The following is a 26,109-nucleotide window of genomic DNA, read 5'->3' as shown; positions in this document are numbered from 1 at the left end:
GATATAAATGTTCCCAGATTGATCGTGTTGATGGTTGCCCAACTCTGTCAATATATTAACCACTGAATTGTACACTTTAAATGAGTGGAACTGTATGGTGAGTGAATTATATCTCAATAAATCTGTTAATTAAAAAAAAGCAGGGGCCGGCCTGGTGGCGCAAGCGGTTAAGTGCGCACGCTCCACTGCGGCGGCCCGGGGTTCACCGGTTCGGATCCCGGGTGCGCACTGACGCACCGCTTGTCGAGCCATGCTGTGGCGGTGTCCCATATAAAGTAGAGGAAGATGGCCACGGATGTTAGCTCAGGGCCAATCTCCCTCAAGAAAAAAGGGAAGGATTGGCATCACATGTTAGCCCAGGGCTAGTCCTCCTCACACACACACACACAAAAGCAGTAGTTTCTAATCTTGTTGGGTTAAGATTCTTGGGAGAATCTACTGAAAGATATGGCCTTTCTCCTGCCCCCACCCCAGTCCCCTCACTCATGAAAAATCCATCTGTGCATGTAAATAAAAGCTTCATAAAACATCAGGAGACTCCCAGACTGACTCAAGTCCATTTCTTGACTCTCTAGAGGGCTATATGCCCCAGGAGAACCCTGCCTTGATGAAACTATGCCTAGTAAATGTTGGGTCAGGTGCATATCTGCATGATTCTTTCCATCCTCGCCTCTTCTTGGCCTTTGACCACCCTTGTCACAGTCCCTCTTCCCTCTCCCTCGCCTCCTCTTCCTTCTCAAGCTGTTTTGACGTTCCTTCTTGATCAGCGTGGTAGGCAGAGTTTTAAGATGGCCCCCATCACCTGCACACGTTGGCGTTATTCCCATGTTATATGGCAAGATGGAGATTATCTGGATGGGCCTAACCTGACATCATGAGCCCTTTAAAAACTAAGAGTTTTCTGGGGCTGGCTGGTGGCGTAGTGTTTAAGTTCATGTGCTCTGCTTTGGTGGCCTGGGGTTTGCAGGTTCAGATCCCAGGCATGGACCTACACACTGCTCATCAAGCCATGCTGTGGCGGTGTCCCATGTACAAAATAGAGGAAGATGGGCACAGATGTTAGACAATCTTCCTCACCGAAAAAAAAAAAAAAACACACTAAGTTTTCTCTGGTTGGTATTGAAGAGAAAGTCAAGGGATTCAAAGTGTGACAACGATTCGGTTGCTGGCTTTGCAGATGGAGGACACAGCACATGACGAGGAATGCGGTGGCCTCTAGTAGCAGAGGGCGGCCCCTGGTTGGGAGCCAGCAAGGAAATGGGGACCTCAGACCCACAGCTGCAAGGAACTGGATTCTGCCAACAACCTGACCTGGTTTGGAAGTGGATTCTTGCCTAGACTTCCCACGTAAAAGCCCAGAGCCACCTGATTTTATCTTGATTTCAGCCCTGAGTAGAGAGCCCAGTTGAGTCCACATGGACTTCTGACCTACTACTGTGAGATAACAAGCGGGTGTTGGTTGTGCTAATTTGTTGTGCAGACTGGAAAACTAATGCAGTCAGTTTCACACCACTACGCAGCTGGCTTTCATTCTGTTGGATGTTTCTAGATCCAGCTCATTTCCTCATAAAATTTCTAAAACGGGTATTTGCCCCCTGGGGGTGGTATCATGCTCTGGATGCCTCCGAGCCTGGCTCTTATCATTCCCGACTCTGTGGTCTTCACTGGGAACCTTCTCAACTTCAAAACGTTAAAAGTTTCAAAGAGTTAAAGTGAAGAGGAATATCAGGTCATTCATTGCAGGTGAGGAGAGCTGAGGTGAGGCCCACACTCTGCCAGCCTCACAGTCCTCAGCCGGTTCTTACCTCCCAGGAGAAAAGAAGCTGCCTGAGGCAGGGGCCTTGCGGGCGTCCGCTGCCTTCAGCACCCGGCTTTGCACACACGGCACTTCCGATAGACATTGCTGGATCGAAAGTCCCAGAGCAAAGGAGCTCGCTCAGGTGCCTGAGTGATCAACCCTAAGACGGCTTGAAATGAGAAGAGGCAGGTTCCAGAGCCCCTCAGCTGGCTGAAAGCCTTGTACACAAGATATACGACCCCAGCCTGGAGTCTGGGAAAGGGCTGTGAGGTAAAATCGTGTGAGGGAGGGGATTCCAAGAGCCAACAGCTAATCCCACGGAAGCCCAGACTCTAGCTACTCCAGAGAGACAGAGGTCACTCCGAAAAGCTTTCAACTTTGTTCTAATCCCGTCCTCACCAGCAGCCCCTAAGGACATCAATTGCTGTCTGGGGGCTGTGGGATGACGCGGCATATGTGACAGACATGGGGATGTCCCTCTAGGGGCTTCTTGCAGACGGGGCTCCTCCACACCTGAGGCCCAACACCTCCCTTTCCTCCCTCCCTCCGTCCCGCTCTCCCTCCTCCCTTCAGGAAGAGCTAGCAGGTTTGAGGGCATTGAGTGTTCTGGCACTGACAGCGACTCTCCGAAGGTCTTCCCTCCTCTTGCCTCCCTTTGCCCATCAAACACCTGGAGGCCTGCTTCCTGCCTTTGCTGATGAGAACCATGCATTTCCGGAAGCAATCCGTTATTTCTGCCTTAATGAGCTGGTGTTTTTCTTGCTGGGAAAACTCCAGTCAGGCCCTTAATTCCATCTTCTTTTTCTTGGAATGTGATCTCATGCATCGGGGAGCCCAAATCTCTCTTGATTGGGCAGTCTTGGGCTTCTTTATGTGGGTCCAGGGCCCAGGGTGGACATGCTGAGAGACGGGGGCAAGGACTGAGGGTCTGTCTGTGACCGCTGCCTGCCCCCACTCCCGATGGGACGCCCTCTCTCTCAGGCTCACGAGAATCCCTGGACCTTCTGGATTTGCTCTGCTCCTTTCTGTGAGCTTGGGAATGAGTTTGTGGATTTGTGGCTTTGCTTATAATCAAGAAATCTGCCTAGACTCACAGAATTTCTTTTGCCCCAGGGCTGGGCCCCTTATGAAACCTGAAAAATGCAGTAATATCAGAGTGAGTTATACACACGTGGGCACACATGTGTATGTTAAGCTTGTGTGTGATCACAGGAATTCTAAGAGTGACTCTTCACCATTGCCCATTTCAGTCAAGCAGGAAACCTGACACTCCAAGGCAAGGAGGAGCCAAGGAGGGAGAGGGGAAGAGAGGGAGGGAGAGACACGGCCTCTGGCTCTCTGGCAGGGCCTTGGGGCGGGGCTGAGCCCCCCCCCCCGTCCCCCCAGGAAGTGTGTTCAGTCCTTACAGGCTGAACTTCTCAAACACCACCTCACAGACACAGCGGAAAAGAGTGGGGGATGTGGGTACACGGGGATTGGGGGAACTGTCTGTCCTGCACCCTCTCCTGCCTCCCAGGACACAGCTCAGGAGGCTCAAAGGCCAGGGGAAGCTATCTTAGAGGCATATCCTTCACCCAACAGACTGTTTCTGGAGGGCCCTGACATCTCCTTCCAGTGAGAGACTCTACCCACTCCCCTGAGAACCCCCCACCACCCCGCCACCCCCTGCTCAACTTGCTGGTCCCAGGTACGCGAGATGACCTCTGCTCTCCATTCTCTTCCAGAGAGACGTCTGTCCATTTGGCTGGGGCCAGCCAGCTCCATTCCCTCCTCTTTTCCTCAGCTGTGAAACAGAGATAATGGCAGTGTGGAGGCTTGGGGACTGGGCAGCTTGGCTAGGCTGAACTGTATTTCCCAGAATTGCTTTTCCTGGGTGTTGCTGGGGGTGGGGAATCACAGAGAGACCCCCGTGGGAGGTTTGGAGGGTGGAGGGGAAGCGGCAGCCGCTCTGTAGCTCTCACACGTGGCACTGCTCTGCCGGCTCACCTCATCGGTGTGAGGCAGCAGCGGCTGCAACTGCCCCACCCTCCCTGGATCCTCCTTCAGCGGCTCCGACCCCCGGGCGAGGTGTGTGCTCAGCTCCACAATGAGGGGGCCTGGCTTCTGCGGACGCCCACACCACCAAGTTCAGAAGCAACAAGAACCGACATGGGTGTCTGTCCGTCCTCATGGACTCCAGCTTGTGCATATGGATTCCGACTTACTCTTGCTCTCCCCACTTTACATCCACATTTCTTTCCCAACAACCTCCCCCGTGGGCTTCAAGCTCCAGAGTCAGAAGTGAAGACATCAGCTTTGCAGAGACGGCTTAACCAGTGCCCACAACAGTCTAGGGTCAAATTCCTGTAACAAAGTCCTTTGTATACATCTATATCTAGCCTCTGGGCGTTCTGCTTCTCTGATTGCATGCTGACTGGTACAGGCTGTATTACTGATATGCATTACCCTACGTGGTAGGAGATGAAAGGAGCCAGGTCCTTCGAAGTGTTTAGTTCACTATCAAGCAGTAGTTCTCAAACTTGAGCGAGCATTGAAAGCACCTGGAAAGCTTGTTAAAACCCAAATGGCTGGGTCTCCCCTCTCCCCTCTTCTTTTTTTTTGTGAGGGAGATCAGCCCTGAGCTAACGTCTATGCTAATCCTCCTTTTTTTGCTGAGGAAGACCTGCTCTGAGCTAACATCTATTGCCAATCCTCCTCCTTTTTTTCTTCCGCAAAGCCCCAGTAGATAGCTGTATGTCATAGTTGCACATCCTTCTAGTTGCTGTATATGGGACGCCGCCTCAGCATGGCTGGAGAAGCGGTGCGTCAGTGCGCGCCTGGGATCCAAACCCGGGCCGCCAGTAGCAGAATGCATGCACTTAACCGCTAAGCCACTGGGCTGGTCCCCACGTCCCACGTTTCTGATTCTCAGGTCTGGAGTGGGGCCTGAGAATTTGCAATTCTAATAAGGTCCCAGGTGACACTGATGCTGCTGGTCCAGGGAGCACGCATTGAGAACCACTGCTGCAAGGTGGTGTACACAAAGGTGAGGGGTTACGGCTGCCCACAGCAAGATCCCAGCAGAGGAGGCTGCAGCAGTGCCGTCCCCTGTAGGTAACGAGGGCCCTCTAGGATCATAGGGCCAGGGAGGAAATGAGAAGCCTTGTTTGGGCCTGCTCTTCAGCCTGGTTTGGAGGGAAAGCAGTGCCTCTGCCTTCTGAGAGGCAGCCTGGCAGAGGGAGCCGGAGCACAGGCTTGGGGCAGGCCGACTCAATTTGAATCTGGCCCTGCTGTCCGTGGCCAGTGTCCTGGGCAAGTGTCCTATTAGGTAAGACAGGGATAATAGTGCCGCACAAGTTTTCACTGGGATGATGGACATGAAGTGTATGCTCAGTAAATGCTGCTTTCTTTGTCACTAATACCCCACTGGTCTCTGACTTGACTTTTGTCATTGATGATTTAGAAATGTGCAATTGAGTTTTTGACCCTAAGTGCAAGACTTTACATTTATCTCTATTCAGTTTAATTTTGCTGTTTTTTTTTCTCCCCAAAGCCCCAGTGCACGGTTGTATATCCTAGTTTTAAGTCCTTCTATGTGAGCTGTTGACACAGCATAGCAACTGACAGATGGGTGGTGTGTTTCCACAACCAGGAAACGTGAGAGTGCCGAACTTTAACCACTAGACCATCAGGGTGGGCTCTAGTTTTGCTGGTTTTAAGCCATCATTCCAGCCTGCTAAGATGCTGTCATTTGGCAGCCTGCCTGCAGTTCCTACACGAGCGTTGCTGGCACCATATTGTACGGTTTAGCGTCCATGGCGGGTAGGGAGGTAGGAGAGCAGGGCTTGCTCCTGAGGTCAGGGAAGAGTTCTTGACTCGCCACCTTTGTAACTCTGACTTGGAAGCTGCCTTCATAGTTTCTAGTGAGTCTTTGCACCCCAATTAGAAATACCAACTTTTAAAAAACTTTGTGAAGTGGTAGAAAAAAGAAGGGTCCTGTGTACTCACCCCGCTGGTCTGTTGCCCATGTGAACATGCACTGTGTGCAAGTCCAAAGCCTCAGAGATGCCAGACCTGAGATCTGGTTTCTAGTCCCTGGGCAGCCTAAGTGACCGGCTTTGAGAGGAGGTGCTGTTAGCGGTTCTCCCCTCGATGAACTCTCTTCCCCGTGAATAAACCACCAAAAAAGAGAGAGAACTTAGGAACAAACTTCTCATAGAATTTAATGTTTTCAGGGATGGGATGGACCAAACCGAAGAAGCAAAATGCCAGGGTGTTCACCAGCAGAAAGGCACAGGTGTCCCAGAGGGCTGGGCTGGGCTAACTGGACTGTAAGCTTACCAGGAACTTATTCTCAGTCTCTCTCAGAACATTCTGCAGCCATCGCTGCTCCTTAAACCCGAATTGACTGTGGCTCTTTCTTCTTCACCTCTGCCCAGATGTCTGACAGGTCTTGGATAAACTGCTGGATCTAATAAGGCAAAGTGACTGGAGTTAACCCCATTCAGCAGGAGGCCACCGCATCCAAAAATGGAGCATGTCTGGGCATAACCCATAAGGAGTCACTATTTTGCTGTGACTGACTTCTTGAGGCCACTTTCCCTCATTTGACAATGACTCTAGTTGAAATGGAGTATCAGGCTTAGCAGACCAGAAGCAATAAGTAGAAATGGAGTTGGGAATTCCTAGAGGCAGACACAGTGATACCGTGAAGAAGTAAGGCTGACAGTCTAACAGAAGGTTGAAGAGAGGGAGAGGATCATGATCAGACTCTGGGACTAGGAGCATTTAGCAGGCAGGGGCCATCCGTGTCAGGGGAAAGGGCTCTCCACAATTTAACAGGCTTCAATGTGGTCATTTACTTGAAACCCAGAACTGATGCTCATTATGATAATCTTGAGTCATTAAGAGAAGTTTAAATTCTATTTGATAGCTTCTGTTTTAAACAACAGGCAATCAGTATGACATAGCAGAAAGAGACTTGCCTCTGAAGTCAGGAGACCTGGGCTCCCAACACAACTCTGGGGAAATCACTTCATCTTTCTAGGACTTGGTTTCTTCATCTTTAAAAAGGGGAGAGGGAGGGAGAGGATCAAGATGGCCGAGTAGGAAGATCCTGTGCTCACCTCCTGCCATGGACACACCAAAATTACAACTACATACAGAACAACTATCTCTGAAAACGACCTGAAGACTAGCAGAACAGATTTTCCACAACTAAAGATATAAAGAAAAAGCCACATCGAGACAGGTAGGAGGGGCAAAGATGTGATCTAGTCAGGACCCACACCCCCAGCGCTGCGACTCACAAGTGGAAGGGATGTCACAGTCGTGAAAGTCCTCTCCAACAAATGAGGGGCCTGAGCCCCACATCAGGCTCCCCAGCCTGGGGACCTGCACGGGGAAGACGAGCCACCATAACATCTGGCTTTGAAAACCAATGGGGCTTACGTCCAGGAAAGCCAGGGAGCTATAGGGAAATGAGACTCTGCTCTTAAAGAGCAGGTGTACAAACTCACTCACTCCAAGTCTCAGCACAGAGGCAACAGTTTGAAAAGTTCCTGGATTATATGTGGGGGAGTTTCATTGATTAATTTTAGGGCATGTGCCGGAGGGGCAGGGATCTGTTGGAACTTTCTCCAGGGATGGAAGCACTGGTGGGCACCATTTTTTTTTTTTTACTCCCCTTCTACCTAGCTGCCCCAGTTCTGGCAGGCACCATTACTGACACTCTCTATCTATCTTGCTGGCACCGTTCACCCCACTCTGGCATTCCCCTGCAGACTCACTCCACACAACCTGCCTGCCTTGGCTGATGCTCCTCCAAAGTGGCTCCTGCCCTGGTGGGATCAGCCCCATACACCAGCGTGCCTGCAGCAATCACAGCACAAGCACCAACAGAAGGGTACATGCAGCCTACACAGGGGACATATCTGGAGCATCTGGCTCTGGTGACCAGGGGGAATTGTGCTACTGGGCCTCACAGGACACCTTCTACATAAGGCCACCCCTTCAAGACCAGGAGCTATAGCTGATCTACCTAATACATACAAACAAACACAGGGATTTAGGCAAAATGAGGAGATAGAGGAATATGTTCCAAAAGAAAGAAGAAGACAAAAAAACTTCATAAAAAGAACTAAATGAAATGGAGATAAGCAATCTACCAGATCTCTACCGAACTCCGGAGAAGAATGGATGAACATAGTGAGCACTTCAACAAAGAGATGGAAAATATAAACAAGAACCAATCAGAGCTGAAGAATATAATGACTGAAATGAAAAAAATACATTGGAATCAGCAGCAGATTAGATGATGCAGAAAAACAGATCAGCAATCTGGAAGGGTAGTAGAAATCACCCAATCAGAACAGCAAAAAGAAAAAGGAATAAAAAAAAAAAAAAGAGGATAGCTTAAAGGACCCCTGGGACAACATCAAGTGTACTAACATTTGCATGATAGGGGTCACAGAAGGAGAAGAGAGAGAGAAAGGGAGAGAAAACCTATTTGAAGAAATAATGGCTGAAAACTTCCCCAATCTTGCAAAGGAAACAGACATCCAAGTCCAGGAAGCACAGAATCCCAAAAAAGATGTATCCAAAGAGACCCACACCAAGACACATTATAATAAAATGTCAAAAGTTAAAGATAAAGAGAAAATCTTAGAGGCAGCAAGAAAAAAACAACCAGTTACATTACAAGAGAACCCCCATAAAACTATCAGCTGATCTTTCAGCAGAAACTTTACAGGCTGGAGGGAGTGGCGTGATATATTCAAAGTGCTGAAAGGAAAAAGACTTACAACCATGAATATTCTACCCAGCAAGGTTATCACTCAGAATTGAAGGAGAAATAAAGAGTTTTCCAGACAAGCAAAAGCTAATGGAGTTCATCACCACTAAACTGGCCCTATAAGAAATGTTAAAGGGACTTCTTTAAGTGGAAAAGAAAAGGCCGTAACTAGAAATAGGAAAATTATGAAAGTAAAAGTCTCACTGGTAATGGTAAACATACAGTAAAAGAAATGAATCAACCATCTATATAGCTAGTATGAAGGTTAAAAGACAAATGTAGTAAAATCAATTACATCTCAATAATTAGTTAAGGAATACACAAAATAAAAAAAATGTAAAATACATCAAAAACATAAAGTGGAGGGAGATAAAAATGTAGTGCTTTTAGAACACACTCAAACTTAAGCAACCATCAACTTAAAAGAGGCTGCTATGGGGCCGGGCCGGTGGCACAAATGGTTAAGTGCGCATGCTCCGCTGCAGCGGCCTGGGCTTCACCGGTTCGGATCCCGGGCGCGCACCAACGCGCCATGCTGCGGCAGTGTCCCATATAAAGTGGAGGAAGATGGGCATGGATGTTAGCCCAGGGCCGGTCTTCCTCACCAAAAAGAGAAGGATTGGCAGATGTTAGCTCAGGGCTGATCTTCCTCACACACACACAAAAAATTTAAACAAAAAAAAAAAAAAAAAAAGAGAGACTGCTATATACATAGGTTGTTATATGCAAACCTCATGGTAATCACAAACCAGAAACCTATAATAGAGGCACCAAAAATAAAGAGAAAGGAATACAAACATAACACTAAAGAAAGTCATCAAATCACAAGGGAAGAAAGCAAGTGACGAAGAAAGGAATAGAAAAGAGCTACAAAACCAAACATAAAACAATGAACAAAATGACAGTAAGTATGTACCTACCAATAATTACTCTAAATGTAAATGGTCCAATCAAAAGACACAGAGTGACAGAATGGATTAAAACACAAGACCCATATATATGCTGCCTATAGGAGACTCACTTCAGATCTAAAAACATGCACAGAGTGAAGTGAAGGGATGGAAAAAGATATTCCATGCAAATGGAAATGAAAAGAAAACTGGGGTAGCAATACTTAGACAAAAACAAAAATGGGCTTTAAAACAAAGACTGTAACAAGAGACAAAGAAGGGCATTACATAATGATAAAGGGGTCAATCCAACAAGAGGATATAATACTTGTAAATAGCTATGCACCCAATATAGGAGTACCTAAATACATAAAGCAAATATTAACAGACACAAAAGGATAAATTGACGGTAATACAATAATAGTAGGGGACTTTAACACCCCACTCACATCAATGGATAGATCATCCAGACAGAAAATCAACAAGGAAACATTGGTCTTAAATGATGCATTAGACAAGATAGACTTAATAGATATATACAGAACATTCCATCCAAAAACAGCAGACTATACATTCTTTTCAAATGCACATGGAATATTCTCCAGGATAGATCACATCTTGGGCCACAAAACAAGTTTCAATAAATTTAAGAAGACTGAAATCATATCAAGCATCTTTTCTGACTGCAACAGTATGAAACTAGAAATTAATTATAAGAAGAAAAATGGAAAAAACACAAACGTGGGGGGCTAAACAAAATGCTACTAAACCACCAATGAGTCATGAAGAAATCAAAGAGAGAATTAAAAAATACCTTGAGACAAATGAAAATGGAAATATGATGTTCCAAAATCTGTGAGACATAGCAAAAGCATTTCTAAGAGGGAAGTTCATACTGATACAGGCCTACCTCAAGAAATAAAAAAAATCTCAGATAAACAATCTAACCTCACACCTAAAGGAACTAGAAAAAGAAGAACAAACTAAGCCCAAAGTTAGTAGAAGGAAGAAAATAATAAAGATCAGAGCAGAAATAAGTGAAATAGAGACTAAAAAATCAATAGAAAAGATCAATGAAACTAAGAGCTGGTTCTTTGAAAAGATAAACAAAACTAATAAACCTTTAGTCTGATTCATCAAGAGAAAAAAGAGAGAGGGCTCAAACAAATAAAATCAGAAATGAAAGAGGAGAAGTTACATCTGACACTGCAGAAATTCAAAGGATCATAAAGATTACTACGAACAATTATACACCAACAAATTGGATAACCTAGAAGAAATAGATTAATTCCTAGAAACATAAAATCTTTCAAGACTGAATCAGGAAGAAATAGAAAATCTGAACAGACCGGTTACTAGTAATGAAATTGAATCAGTAATCAAAAAATGCCCAGCAAACGAAAGTCCAGGATCAGATGGCTTCACAGGTGAATTCTACCAAACATTTAAAGAATAGTTAATACCTATCCTCAAACTATTTGCCAAAAATTGAAGAGGAAGGAATGCTTTCAAACTCATTCTATGAGGCCATGATTACCCTGGTACCAAAACCAGACAAAGACACTATAAAAAAAGAATATTATAGACCAATATCCCTGATGAACATAGATGCAAAAATCCTCAACAAAATATTAGCAAACTGAATTTAACAATACATTAAAAGGATCATACACCATGATCAAGTGGGATTTATCTCAGGGATGCAAGGATGGTTCAATATCCACAAATCAATCAACGTGATATACCACATTAACAAAACGAAGGATAAAAATCATATGATGATCTCAATAGATGCAGAAAAAGCATTTGACAAAATTCGATATCCATTTATGATAAAAACTCTCAACAAAGTGGGTATAGAGGGAACATATCTCAACATAATAAAGGCCATATATGACAAACCCACTGCTAATAGCATACTCAATGGTGAAAAGCTGAAAGCACTTCCTCTAAGATCAGGAACAAGACAAGGATGCCCACTCTCACCACTTTTCTTCAACATAGTATTGCAAGTCCTAGCCATAGCAATCAGATAAGAAAAATAAAAGTCATCCAAATTGGAAAGGAAGAAGTAAAACTGCCACTATTTGTAGATGATATGATACTATATATAGAAAACCCTAAAGACTCCACCAAAAAAATACCAGAATAGATGAATTCGGTAAAGTTGCAGGATACAAAGTCAATATATAGAAATCTGTTGCATTTCTATATACTAATAATGAACAATCAGAAAGAGAAGTTAAGAAAACAATTCCATTTACAATTCCATCAAAAAGAATAAAATACGTAGGAATAAATTTAACCAAAGAGGTGAAAGACTTGTACTCTGAAAACTATAAGACATCAATGAAAGAAATTGAAGACAACACAAATAAATGGAAAGATATACTGTGCTCATGGATTGGAAGAATTAACTTTGTCAAAATGTCCATACTACCCAGAGCAATCTACAGATTCAATGTAATCCCTATCAAGATACCAATGGCATTTTTCATAGAACTAGAACAAATAATCCTAACATTTGTGTGGAACCACAAAAAACCCTGAATAGCCAAAGCCACCTTGAGAAAGAAGAACAAAGCTGGAGGTATTACAGTCCCTGATTTCAAACTACACTACAGAGCTATAGTAATCAAAACTGTATGGTACTGGCAGAAAAAGAGACACATAGATAAATGGAACAGAATAGAAAGCCCAGAAATAAACCTACACTTTTATCATCAATTAAACTACAACAAAGGAGGTAAGAATATATAATGAGGAAAAGACAGTCTCTTCAATAAATGATGTTGGGAAAACTAGACAGTGCAAGCAAAAGAATGCAACTGGACCACTTTCTTATACCATATACAAAAATAATCTCAAAATGGATTAAAGACTTAAATGTAAGACCTGAAACCATAAAACTCCTAGAAAAAAACACAGGCTGTAAACTCTTTGACATGGGTCTTTGCAATATTTTTTTGGATCTGTCCCCTTAGGCAAGGGCAACAAAAGCAAAAATAAGCAAATGGGACTACATCAAACTAAAAAGCTTTTGCACAGCTGAGGAACAAAATTAAAAGGCAACCTACTGAATTGGGAGAAGATATTTGCAAACAATATATCTGATAAGAGGTTAATATCCAAAATATAGCAAGAACTTACATAACTCAATATCAAAAAAACCCCAAACAATCTGATTTAAAAATGGGCAGAGGACGTGTGTAGACATTTTTCCAAAGAAGACATACAGATGGCCAACAGACACATGAAAAGATGCTCAACATCACTAATCACCAGGGAAATGCAAACCAAAACCACGAGATATCACCTCACACCTGTCAGAACGGCTAATATCTAAAAGACAACAAATAACAAATGTTAGTGAGGATGTGGAGAAAAGGGAACCCTTGTGCATTGATGGTGGAAATGGAAATTGGTGCAGCTACTGTGGAAAACAGTATAGAAGTTCCTCAAAAAATTAAAGATAGAACTACCATATGATCCAGTAATTCCACTTCTGGGTATTTATCTGAAGAAAACAAACAAAAAAAACTAGTTCAAAAATATACAAGCACCCCTATATTCATTGCAGCATTAATCAAGATAGCCAAGATATGGAAGCAACCTAAGTGTCCATCAATAGATGAATGGATAAAGAAGATGTGGTATATGTATACAATGGAATATTACTCAACCATAAAAAAGAATGAAATCTTGCCATTTGCGACAACATGGATGGACCTAGAAGGTATTATGCTAAGTGAAATAAGTCAGATAGAGAAAGACAAATACTATATTATTTCCCTTTTATGTGGAATCTAAAAAACAAAAATGAACAAACAAAACAAACTCATAGATACAAAGAACAAACTGGTAGTCACCAGAGGGCAGGGAAGTAGGGGGATGGGTGAAATAGGTAAAGGGTATTAAGAGGTACAAACTTCCAGTTATAAGATAAATAAGTCATGGGACTGTAATGTACAGCATAGGGAATATAGCCAATAATACTGTAACAACTTCACATGGCGACAGATGGTTACTAGTGGTAATCACTTCATAATGTATATAGATGTTGAATAACTTTGTTCTACCCCTGAAACTAGCATAATATTGCATGTCAACTACACTTCAATTAAAAAAAAAGAAAGTAAGTTAGGAAGGAAGGAAGGGTTTAATTAAATATGGAGGCCACTAGGACTGATGAGGCTCTAATGCCACGGAGGCCTGTGTATGCAAACCAAAATCTCAGCCTGTAAACGCCTCAAGGTTATGATATCAAAAGGCTAAGGACAGCCAATCACAAATAGCCAAGTAGGCTTTAAGCTACAGCCAATCAAATCATTTCCTTTCTTTGCTTTGTACCTTCTCTATGCAAGGCTCTACGCTGGCCCCCGTCAGGGGAGTGTTCCGAATCACTTCTGCTTCGGTGCTGCCAAATTCCAATTGATTTTTGCTCAAATAAACTCTTAAAATTAAAAAAAAAATTAAAAGGGAAGAGGGAGAAAAGGCTGAGCTAGATGGCCTCTAAGATCTCGTTTCTGAAATGTCTCCTTTTCAAGAATATTGCTGGAAATGGGACTACACGGACTATCCAAAACTCGCAACAACCCTGCTAGGTGCTAATTTGTTATTATTACTGATATAATTCCCACTTTTCAAAAGAGGAGACAAAGAGGCAATGAATTAAAGCAACTTTCCCAAGGTTACAGAAAAGACAAGTCTAGCATTTCCCAAACTATGTGCTTAGAATAAGCAATCACATCCCCATAAAAAGGTGTCTGTGGTCAACTAAGTTTTAGAAACGCTATCTGCTTGGAGAGTCTCAGGGCAGAACCACAGCAAAGACTCTGCAAAGTCCTGTATTTAAAAACAATCTAACTTCGTTTAACTCACAGTTTTCTAAATTTATTCGTTCACAGAGTTCTTTTATTCCCCCATAGGAAACTTACTAACATCTCGGGATTCTAGGATTTGCCAAGCACAGTATGGAAAATGCTGCTTAGACAGTTTGGGCTTTTACTCAGGGATCATGCTGGACCTTTCATGACACAGTATATTGAATTCAAATTGTCTTGGCCTTTTGCAGAATCATTTTCCCTAAGCTGTCCTGTGGCCCCATGCTCCTAGTTCTAGATAAGCGGCTGCCTTACCAAGGCCGTACTTGGATCTGCTATAGGGATGTTGTTGAGAACATTACTCGTTGAGTGTCTCTGTAGCCTCCTTGAGAAATTTCAGTTAGAGCTAAATGCTTGGAAAAGGTTTGCTCTCTCTGAGGAAACCTTATGTTTTCTGATTTTGGTACTCTGCTTTGCTTTTCCTTCTGGTTACCAGGAAGCTCAGAGCCAACAAGAGTCCCTGTTGGAGGCCCTTATAATCCAAGAATCCACAGTCTGTATTTCTCTTTTGCCTTGACCTCAGACTTTAACTCATATTTTCCTAGGTCCTCATTTTTAATTTTTCAGGCTACTTTTCATGTGTATTTCTGTCAGTAGGCTCATCCTATGGGAATGAAGTGGGATATTTTAAAATAACATTTGGGAAACATGAGGCATTCCTGTAGAGGCAAATCAAGGTTGAGAGAGAGTCAGAAAGCTCAAAATTTGGAGTGGATAGACTGGAAGCTATGGTCTGTGCAGGGAATGCTCGGGCAGGGGCAAGGAGTTGGAGATCACCACCGCCTGCCCCTCCTGTCTTTCAACAGCTGAAAGACAGGCGCCTGAGGACCTCCGGGAGTCCCTGAGACTCTACTGCAGGGGAGAGGGGTCTGCAAGGCCAAAACTGGTTTTACAATAATACTAAAATGTTGTCTTTTTTGCTCTTATTCTCTCACGAGTGTACAGTGGCTTCTACCAGAGTGGGATGTTTCCACGACAGAGGCTGACAACAGAATGAGCACAGAAGCAGGTACGAGAATCCACCTGTCCTCTATGAAACCAGATGTATTTGCAAAAGTGTCGAATAATGCCACTCATCCCACAAATATTTTTTGAAAATGTATTTTTCATTAAAAATGCTATTTATGTTGCCCTGCTTCTTGTCATTTAAAAAGGAATGAATTAAGTATTTTTAATTTTTCTGTTTGAGTTTCTAATATGGTAAATATCAATAGATGTAACCCATATAAACAAAAGCTCTCTGGGGTCTTCGAGAAATGTTAAGGCTATATAGGTATCCTGACACCAACAAGTTTGAGAATTGCTGCTTCAGAGCAAACTTGCTTACAAATTCCCTTACAGTTTTTGACTGTTAATAATTCTGCTCTAACATGCCTTAAGATGCAGGCTGATTCTTTGATTTGGGGAAATACTTCTTCTGGCTGGTCAGTGGGTAAAATCCTTTACATTTCACAAGTTTCACCTTTTTTTTGTTAAATAGGGGAAGTCTCTCTCAGTTAATTGCTTTTATTGGCTCATGTTTTATATTCATTCACCAAACACTTACTGAATGTCTACTATGTGTCAGGCATTGTTCTAGACGCTGGGGAGACAGCAGGGAACAGAACAAACAAAAATCCCAGCCTTTAGAAGCAGACTTCCTACTATTTCACAGCACAGCTACAGGCTTTTGCCAAAGGAATCAATAACGTGTCATGGTCCTCTGCACGTCACAAGAAGCATGGCTGATGCATCTGCTGGTGCGAAGGTTCCCAAATTGTGGGACGTGTGTGCTTTGGTCAGAAGTGAGATGATTTTAGGCGGCACATGGACGTGACATCAGATAGCTTTGAATCATACAATGAAAAAAGTTATTTCCTTTTCAGTTTCCTTTCAATTACTTCAGAGAGAGAATACTAATAGGACTCTTACACTTCCCTAAACTTGCTGATTTCCCCCCAGATTTTCTCTTTCCCAAAGAGTAGGCCTTGGGTACAAGCCTTTAGGATCTCACTAGAAATTAAGAAGACTGTTTTGCATAACTAATAAATTCAATAGTGGGTCCCTGCTACTGCCCGTGTTGACTGGGGCCAACCGGGTCTTAGCTCTAATGCAGTGGTTCTCAAAGTGTGGAACCCAGACCAGCACCACCCCCTGGGAACTTGTTGAAAATGGAAATCCACGGGTTCTCACCCCAACATGCTGAGTCAGAGACTCTGGGGGTGAGGCCCAGCAATACTCCCCTGTCCCCAGGGGATTCTGATCCTGTTCAAGTTTAAGAACCACTGCTCTGTCGGGGTCATTCCTCCGTTCAACCAATGGAGAACCACCTTGACTCAGTAGACCCAGCCCGCCGACCCTTGCGCCTTCTCTTACCATGTCCAGCTGTTTGTGCGTGTCCTCCAGGGACACATGGGTCGACTCCTTCAGCTGCTTGCTCACGATCTGGAAGAGGTTCAGCGTTGCCATCTTAATGGTGCCAAGCAAGAGGGTCTTCTTGGCGGCGGTGTTCTGGATGTGCGCCCAGCGAGATTCCTGGGGAAGGGAAAAGGGCGGGGTGTGAGCACGGAGGGCGAGTGTGTGTGCCGCGCACTCATCCAGCGCCCTGAAGTCCCTGCCGCGTCCCGGGCCGCTCACCCAGACGAGGACGTCGCTGCGGGCGCGGTCGAAGCGCATCTGCAGGCGCGCCAGCTCGTTGTTGTGCTGCAGGGTCTCGTCGTCCTTCTCCTCCATGTAGCGCGCCAGCCGCGCCTTGGCGCGCTCGATCTTCTCCTGGCCCTCCTGCGCCGCCTGCATGAGGTCGTGGTGCATGCTCACGAGCGTCTTGTAGCGAGCGATCACCTCGTGGATCTCTTCGAACTGCAGGGAGGAAGGGCTCAAGTCACTGCACGACTGCTCCTGGGGGCGCGATGCAGCCGCCCGCCCGCCAACTCCCGGCCTAGGTGTCTCGGCCTGGCAGGGAGGCCCTGGGCCGCGGTCAAGAGGCAGAGCTGTGAGGACGTTGGAGTCACGCTGCCCGTTCTTCCTGGGTTGGTATGGGCCATGTGCTGAGGCGCACGTGCCACTGGACCTGGGGTTCTCAATCTTGACTGCGTGTTAGCATCACCCAGGAGCTTTAAAAAGCACACCTGCCAGGCTCCACCCCCAGAGATTCGGTTTAATAAACAGGTCTGAGGTGGTCCCTGGCATCTGATTTTTGCAAAAGGTCCCCCAGGTGATTCCAAGGTTGAGAAATGCTGGCAGAGGTCAGGTGGGGGTTGGGGGCGGGTGCATTTTGAGATGTCTACCCAGGTGATAATTATCCTATTCAACAAGAATGTACCAAGAACTACTTACAAGCCAGGAACTGTGCTAAATACTTGGGACAGAGCAGGAGATAAGAAAGCCAGACCCTGCTCTTATGAAGCCTCCAACTTGGAGTGGTATGGAGGACAGAGAGACAAGCAAGTAGTCAGTTACAACAGAGTGATAAGCCCTATCTCTGACTGGGGGATGGGGCTGGATAGAGCCTGGAGGGTAAGATGTGTAACACGGTGCTCTGGAGTATCTGCCCACCATTGCTGAGCTCTCCCTCCAGCGTGGGCTGGAGAGGGTCCCAGTGGGGCAGGTGGCCTGCCAGGCTCAGCCACCTCCTCCAGCATGGGGCAGAGCCATGCCACTGGCCCTCACTCGAAGGCCCCACTCAGCAGAACAGAGGCCCTGCAACCCTCCCTCTTTAAAGGCTGTGTGAGCACTAGCTCCAGGACGCCAACTCACTTCTCCAGGGGTTTATCAAAGTGTGCCTGCCAGCCACCCAGGGGACACTCCCTGAGCACTTTCTCCATCTCATGACATTTCCAGTGATAGATTGGTGTTACGGGAACTGCCCTGCTGCCCTTTCCCCAAATATACCTCTATGGGGACGGGCCACCCAACCCAGCATTAGAGGAGGTGGGAACAGCCAGAAAAGGTTTCCTGGGGGAAGAGATCGCTGAAGTGAGACCAGAGGTATGAATAGAAGATAGCCAGGCTAAGGCAGGTGGGGGAAGGTAAGGAAGTATTACAGGTAGAGGGAACAGCCTGGGTAAAGATGATGGTGGGTGTGTGGCATGTTCAGGATGCTCAAGAGAGCTTAGTATGAATGGCCTGAGTTCAATGAAGAGGGAGAGATCGACTTGGAGAAGTGAAAAAAAGTGCCTAGTAAACCCTGAGAAGGAGTGTGGACTTCATCCATTGAAGGATTTCAAGAAGCAGAGAGAGAACTTCATAAGAAGCATTTCTGAAAGTTCACTCAGCACACGATACAATGGCATACAACAGTTAAAATGAACGGACTACATCAGAGCTACGAGGAGCACCTCTCCAAAACGTAATGCTGATGTCAAAAGGACTCAGGGGCCAATTTGAAGAGGGTCTCACTGTCCAAAGATGGGACACTTTGAACATTAGTAAGAATAAGTGCAAAGGATTGAAACATATCAAATATGTTAAAATCCATGAGTTCATAATAATACTAACAACCGTACAGGCCACTTTTGGAGGATGCTGGAGAATCAACTCATTATTCCGAAAACTGTAATAAAGAATCAAGCATTTAACAATCTTTTCGTCAAATAGTTGACGAAGGGAAGATTCTCTTTACGAAGTCCTTTTCTTTATGGTAGTATTCTAGCTAATATGTGAGAAGGGATGATTGAACATTTCCAGCAACCTAGAAGGGTCTTCTACCCCCTTTCAGTCAGTATTTGCCCCCACTACCAAGTATACCAGCATTGTGACTTCTATCACTAAAGATTTATTTTACCTGTTTTAAAACACATTGTTGCAATCATACAGTATGTCCTCTTTTATGTCTGACTTCTTTTGATCAGCATAATTCTGCGACACTTGAGAAGCATATCAACCAAATGCAGTGTGGGGACCTTGTTTGGACCCTGATTGGAAAGAACCAACTGTACAAAAAAGCATTTGTGCAATAAGTGGGGAAATTTTAACATTGACTGGATATTTGATATTTAGGAATTACTATCAAATTTTTACTAGGTGTGACAATGGTATTGTGGCTAAGACGAGAGCTCTTATCATTTAGAGTTATACACTGAAATACTTATGGATGAAAAAATGTCATTTGCTACAAAATGGTAGAGGTGGGAAGGTATGGAGAATATGACCATGAGTTGATAATTGTTAGAATTAAGTGATGAGTCACGGGCATTCAATAGACTATTCTCTCTACTTTTGTGTATGTTTGAAATTTTCCATAATAAACAAGTTTTTAAAAAAAAAATCATTGATTGGAAAAAGCACGTCACAAAAGGACGTGCACGATACTATTCATAATTTATGGATATGTCATACGTTGTCAAAATAATAAAAACAAATGTGAGAATGAGAAATTAAAAAATTAGGATACTGGTTACGTCTGAGGAGAGGGGACGAAGAATGGGGTTTGGAAGGGGGCACGCAAGGGACTTCAATTACCGGCAGTGTTTTATTTAAGAAAAAAGAATTGGGGCAAATGGGGGAAAATACTAAGATTTCACAAAGCTGTGGTGAATATTTGCGTGCTGATATATATTTCTCTATACTTTTCAGTATGCTTAAAATATTTTGAAAGAAGTAAAAGAAGAAGGAAAGAGGGAGAAAGAAAGAGAGTGGGGGGAATCACCCTGGCTGTAGAATGCCAGACAGGCTGGTGGCCAGAAATAAAGCAAAGCTGGACTCCACACGAGGTGCACTGGTGGTCTGGATGAGGAAGGGGCCGGGGCTGGATTCCAGAAATACTTAGAAGGCAGAACAGACCAGATCTGCTGATTGATGGCTTCTGGGAGAGAGAAAGGAGGAGTCAAGGATGAGGCCCGAGCTCTGGCGAGGCTTTGGGTGGGTGGCCGTGCCATTCCCCAGCACTGGACACATGAGCAGCAGGACTGGCCTGGGGATGGCAGGAAGCAGATGAGATACAATACAGCGAGATACAGTCTCCTCAGCTCTAAAACATAGTGCTATATGGAAATTGCCGGGACTTAGAAAGCTGTGCATCCTTTGTCTCCCTGCGCCCACTCAGGACAGTGATCCACACTCCGAGAGGGCGTACTTCACACCTCGCTCCACCCTGGTGAGGGGCCCTACCTACCACTGTCACATGGGGCCTTGGGGGAAACACAGTGGATAGCCACTGACACGGGTGGCATCCACGGGAGGCTCGGGGAATCGCTCAGGGAGAAAAGTGGAGTGTCTAGGACAAAGACCCGAGGAACATTTAAAGAAGGAGCTAGGAGGAGGAGCCCCCAGGGGAGACTGAGGAGGAAGGGCCAGAGGTAGTAAGAAAGGAGGAGCGGGAGGGAGGAGTCCCAGAGGAAAGGGTAAAGGTATGTTTCAAGGAGGAGCATCAACAGTGTCCAAGGCTGCAGGATGTGTGTGGGAAGAGGGCAGAGAGGTTCCCTTAGCTCTGGCATCAAGGCAACTTTAGAGGAACGATTGTCAGTGGCATTGTAGGGCCCACAGAGGAATGGTCAGAAGCAAGGGATGTGCCACTTACAATGTGTGAGACCCTGAGAAGATTTTTTTTTTTTTGTGAGGAAGATCAGCCGTGAGCTAACATCCGTGCTAATCCTCCTCTTTTTGCTGAGGAACACCGGCTCTGAGCTAACATCTATTGCCAATCCTCCTCCTTTTTTTCTTCCCCAAAGCCCCAGTAGGTAGTTGTATGTCATAGCTGCACATCCTTCTAGTTGCTGTATGTAGGACGCGGCTTCAGCATGACTGGAGAAGCGGTGCGTTGGTGTGCGCCCGGGGTCTGAACCCGGGCCGCCAGTAGCGGAGCGCGCGCACTTAACCGCTAAGCCACAGGGCCGGCCCCAGACCCTGAGCAGATTACCTAACCTCTCTGGGCCTCCATTTCCTCCTCTGTCCAGGGTGATATGCTGGCTTTCTTCTGGATGCCAGTGAGAGGACTGAGTGAAACTACAGTGTGCTGCACCTAGCCCAGTGCCCAGCATGTACGAAGCTCTCCAGCTCTGCGTTAGGGTGTGTGTTTTCCCAGTTCCTCTCCCTCCCTCTCCTAGTTGCTCTCAAGGAAACAAGAGACGTCGGGGAAGCGGGGAAGCAGGGATCCATGTGGCTACACCTGGAGGCAGGCAGTGCACCAAAACGAAACCTCGTTCCCCCAACAAACACACACACGTGGACATAAACACACCACCCATACTGAGACATTTACACAGATGTCACTACACAGACACAAAGATACACCGTCAGGTCCCAACCCTTGAGAATCGAGGCCAGCCTGAGACGGGCCTTTTCCAGCTGCCCTCCAGGGTTGGAGGCATCCCCTCAGAGCAGGTGACCAGCCCTGCAGAGGGTCCCCACTCCCCCCATAGCCCCAGGCCCTGGGGAAGAGGAGGTGGGGCTGAGGAAGGCACACCCCCCGCCCCCCATGCTCACCTCGGAGTTCTCCACCACCTTCTCCAGGAACTTGTTGAAGATGGAGTAGTCCTGCAGCTTGGTGCTCAGCTGCTGGAGCTCCAGCCGCAGGGCCACGATCTCCTGCTTGGCCTTGGCCAGCTCGTGCAAGCGCTGCCTCTTGAGCTCCTGCTCCTTGTGGGCTTTCTTCAGGGCGCGGATCCGTTTCTGGTCGTTCTCCTGGGCCGGGGAGGTGGCACCCGTCAGGCACGCGCCCTGCCCTCCCTGAGGCCCAGGCCGCTGGTGCCCCCACGAGGCCTCTGTTTGCTGAGCTCGTGCCACCGTGAGGATGGGCAGAGGTCACTGGGCCACCCAAGTGGGCAAGGAGGCCCGAATTTTCTCCATTTGGTACTTGGTGCCTCAATTTCTCCCCTCTTCCTTCCAAAACCTGGGGCAGCAGTGCTCAAGCTACAGGGAGATGAGACAGGAGGTAGACCTGGTCCAGCGGGCCTGGTGGGGCAAGGCCATTCTGGAGAGCATGTTCCATGGCTCAGACTGGAGCAGGAGGAGATGGTGCAGGCAATTCGATGCCCAGAAAGACACGAGGCTCAGCTGCTACAATCCAGCTGACTCCCCTTCTGCTAACCACCCCCGCCAAGATTAGGGGCAAACCCACCCCTCACAATGCACTTGTGTGGCTCCTTTCCCTCTTCAGGGGCGCCTGTGATTCCACGCGGACGGGCGTGTGTGGTGTGGAGGACGTTTGGAGGCATGTGGGGAAGGCACAGGGAGGATTGCACTGTGCCCCGCAAGCCCAGGAGAGGACTGTGGGGCACTAAACCAGCGGTTTTCAAGTCCAACTGTGCAGCACAATCCCCTGCGGAGCTTTTTAAAAACACAGTTGCCTCGGCTTGACCTCAGGCCTGCTGAAAGCAAGGAGAGAAGAGAGAGCCGCGGGGGTCTGTATTTGGAACCAGCTTTCCAGGATTCTACCACGCGGGTTCTCTGGTAGCCATTTGGAGAGCCCCTCACCTCCAAATCTCCTGCCGCCCCAACCCCTCCACTCCTGAAGGCTGTCTTCAGGCTCTCCCAGAGCTTTTCTCTGGCCAGTAACAAGGACGGGACCTCAGGAGAATATGCCCCGTCCCTCAGCTTCCCTTCCCACCTGGTTTAGGCCCAGAGCGAGACAGAAGAGGCTTAGGAGCAGGACTCCCCCGTGGCAGAGGCCAGCGATTCCCCGCTGGAGCTGGGCCAGGCCCTCAGGGCTCCATGAGCGCTGTCTGGAGCCGGTCTGGAGAAATCTGGGTTTTAAAATGGCTAAATCGCTCCTCTAAGGACCGTTTGAGAGGCGCTGTCTCCGAATGGACTCTGGTGCTGGTCCTTCCGCCACCCCCTGACTGGACCCTCAGCACAAGGATGGAGGGCTAGGGTGAGCTGGGGGGACTAAAACCCTGTCTGATTCATATTTGTATTCCCAAGTGCCCAGCCTTGACTGTGGCAATTCAGTCACTCATCACCATCCATCCATTCATTTATTCACTGAATAAACCGTACGTACCAGGTGCAGGCAAGGAAATGGTAAACAGCAGTGTAGACGGGGCAGACTGACAGGTAAACAGGAAATTCAAACAGCAATAAGGGGGGACATAAAGGGAAAAGCCCCAGCATTGTTGAGCAATGAAGAGACATCTAACCCACGGTGAAGAGTCAGCAAAAGTAAGGCGGTGGGGGGGGGGGGCGGGGAGGAGCGGCAATTTGCCCAACCAACGAGTGTGGGTGCCCCTGGCCTGCTGCAGCAGGCTGTGGCCTGCTCCTACCTGGATGAATTGCTCAAATTTCTGGATATGGGCCTTCAGCTGGACCTCCTTGACGCCCAGTTCCTCCCAGCACAGGTTCAAGCTTTCCATTCTGCGCTGAAATATCTTGAGGTGGGGGAAGCAGAGAGGTCAGAAAGGCCCCTGACGTGCATATGGAGGAAGGCCCCAGCATCCCCCGCCCAGTGCTTCTATCCTCAGGCCTCCTACTTCCTACCCCATGCCCAATTCCAAGCAGAGCATCCTAGGACACTGGTACCCCCAAGGCTTGGATCTTTTCTGTCTCTGCAGAGGGAACACAGAACCACCACCCAGGACTCCTGGCTCTAGCCACCAGCACCCACAAAATGGAAGGCTGTCTTCAGGCTCTCCCTGAGCCTGTGGCCCTTCCTGCACCGCATCCCCTAGTCCCCCACCTTCTTCTTCTGCTCCATAGCCTGGTGCATGATCTTGGCCTCCTTTTTCTTCTCCAGCAGCTGGATGGATGGGGACTCCCACTGCTCCTCACTGGTGGGGAACTTCCTGCCCAAGACACGGGCAAGAGGGGCCTGTAGGTTCTGAGCATCTGGGGCAGGCTGAGAGTGGGAATAACCCGTGGAGACAGATACCCATGGGGAAGGAAGGGGGTCCTGTCCCCCATCGGAGGAAAAGAATGGTATGTTGAGAGGGAGAGAGGGCTGTGTTGGCATCCAGGGAACAAGCTGGGGCAGGGTGATAAGGGGTGGGGATCTGGGTGATGGGGGTGGATTGGTGCCAGGGCCATGGGGCAGGGTGATTGGGGCTCTGGGTTATAGGAGTAGGAGGGGACAGGTTGGAAGGTGGGGCATGGGGTGGGCGTGGGAGGTCCCAGGCATTGGGGTGGGGGGGTCCCCAGACCCTCAGACACTCACTGCAGCAGTTGTAGCAGCCGCTCCCCATACTGCAGCCGGAAGTACTCGGCCAGATCCTCCTCCTCCATGATACCCAGACTCATGGTGGTGGTGACCCGCTGGCCCAGGCAGCCGAATCTTCACAGAAAACAGTGGGTGGTGGAGCCGCAGGTGGGTCTGCAGTGGTGGCTGAGCTCCTGCTTTTCCCTTCCTCCTGCTCTTCAAGGTCCCACAGAAGGGTGGGTGTCTGAGAGACTCAGGCGAAGACGGCTGGAGGCTGACGAGCGGCAGCTCAGGAGGATGTGTTCAGGAGGTGATGGGAGATCTAGTTACCTAGCAACAGGTTGTCTGGTTCTGTGGACCACACATAGAACCCAGGCTTTGTCCTCTGGCCCCTGTCCACACTGACCCCACTTTGGCTGGGTTCCCACTCTCTGCTCTTGCATTTACCCCTCAGGAACTCTGGGAAGAAGTTAGGCTGGATTCGATGCTATTGTCCAGGGCCAGGAGGCAGGGTCTGGGTGTCCAGGGCTGAGAAGGGGTTTTTGTTAGAGGCGTGGCCTTGTGAGGGAGTCCTGCCCCTGGGGCCTCCCTCCTGGGTTCAGCTATGTGTATCAGGGTGAGAGAGGGGGCTGGGGCTGGGACAGACCACTGAGAAGAAAAGGAGCCAAGGAAGGGAAGTGCTGGGGGGGTGGGGGGAGCGGGTCACCGACAGGGAGGATGGGAAGAAGCCTGAAGCTGAGAACTAAGTGGTGGGTGACGGATGTGTACTGGTGTGCGTGTGTGAGGATAGGCAAGAAGCCTGGCCACTAAGGAGGCCCCCCTGGGGATATGGAGGGGGGCACAGGGTGAGGCCCCATTGAGGGTAACAGACTCAGGGCCAGTGCCATTTTTTGAGATTTTCGGAATATTAAAATATGGAGAAAAGCCAAAACATGGTACCATAAATGTCACATATTTTACATGTTTACTGTATGATGGCTGCCTTCTGTGATCCTGTCAGAGCACTGTGCATAAGCTCATTTGGTCTGAGGTCCAGCGTGTAAATTTGAGACCCTGTGTATGAGGCGGGCGCCCTGGGGTCCTGGCCGGAGGTAACGGCCGTGACCTCGAGCTCGCTGCGGCCGGGCACGGCTCCGGGCTCCCTCTGTTCTCTCCTTTCCCCGGCCCACGGCGGCGCGCGACCTCCGTCCCCTCGGTGTGGGAGGGGGAGCCACTGGGGGTCCCTCGCCGGGGCGGCGTCCCGAGCTCCGCAAGCCCACCCTCGCGACACTGCCGGTCCTCTGGCGCCCCCTACTGGCCCCCCGAGCCCGCCCTAAATCGTGGCCTCGGAGGAGGAGGAAAGGTGAGGGGGGCGTGGGGGACGCTGCCTACCCCGGCCCTCTCCATTCTCACCCCCCAGCCTCCCCTCCAGGGCCCGTCGTTTCCAGCCAGGCCGGCAGGCTCAGCAGAGGCAGCAAGACAGTCCCCACCCCATCCAGAACATACCCACCCACCCCCTCACCATCCCCACCCCACCCTAAGCCGCTCAACCAGAGCTGGTTCTTCACCTGGAGCGCCCCAAAGAAACAGAAATTGACAACAAGAACACCAATAATGATTGTAAGCTCCTCAGAGGGGTATGTTTCTCTTCTTGTTTATTCCTAGAGCCTGGCACAGTCAATTTGGGGTTTCCCTCCTTTTTCCCTGAGGAGGCTGTGTAATGCCAACTCTCCAAGAAGAGG

At 47.7% G+C, this 26,109-nt stretch overlaps 1 protein-coding gene across 2 annotated transcripts; it reads right to left on the bottom strand.

Annotated features, from left to right (window-relative positions):
- Positions 1-6,023: 6,023 nt before the first annotated feature.
- CCDC42 (coiled-coil domain containing 42) lies at positions 6,024-24,489 on the bottom strand. Of its 2 annotated transcripts, XM_058559267.1 has the most exons (7): positions 24,407-24,489; positions 23,933-24,038; positions 23,520-23,624; positions 21,745-21,942; positions 16,960-17,181; positions 16,699-16,857; positions 6,024-6,248 (listed from the first exon to the last, which is right to left on the bottom strand). In XM_058559267.1, the coding sequence occupies exons 1-7, from the start codon at positions 24,487-24,489 to the stop codon at positions 6,171-6,173; spliced, it is 951 nt and encodes a 316-aa protein (XP_058415250.1). In that variant the 3' UTR covers positions 6,024-6,170. The 2 variants fall into 2 exon arrangements, with proteins under 2 accessions (XP_058415250.1, XP_058415251.1); XM_058559268.1 differs by lacking the exon at positions 16,960-17,181.
- Positions 24,490-26,109: the final 1,620 nt, after the last annotated feature.

This window comes from Diceros bicornis, chromosome 18 (genome assembly GCF_020826845.1).
Source record: "Diceros bicornis minor isolate mBicDic1 chromosome 18, mDicBic1.mat.cur, whole genome shotgun sequence".
Lineage (NCBI taxonomy): Eukaryota > Metazoa > Chordata > Mammalia > Perissodactyla > Rhinocerotidae > Diceros > Diceros bicornis.
The sequence above is the reverse complement of the archived record's forward strand: the minus strand, read 5'-3'. Positions and strand labels throughout refer to the sequence as shown.

What these genes read in the sequence shown, in the direction of transcription:
- CCDC42 (XM_058559267.1), bottom strand. Translation starts at nt 24,489, where the DNA reads ATGAGTCTGGGTATCATGGAGGAGGAGGATCTGGCCGAGTACTTCCGG. An exon ending in CGGCTGCTACAACTGCTGCA is followed by an intron (nt 24,039 to 24,406) that starts GTGAGTGTCTGA and finishes TGTCTTGGGCAG; the next exon opens with GAAGTTCCCCACCAGTGAGG. An exon ending in GCAGCGACGTCCTCGTCTGG is followed by an intron (nt 16,858 to 16,959) that starts GTGAGCGGCCCG and finishes TCCCTTCCCCAG; the next exon opens with GAATCTCGCTGGGCGCACAT.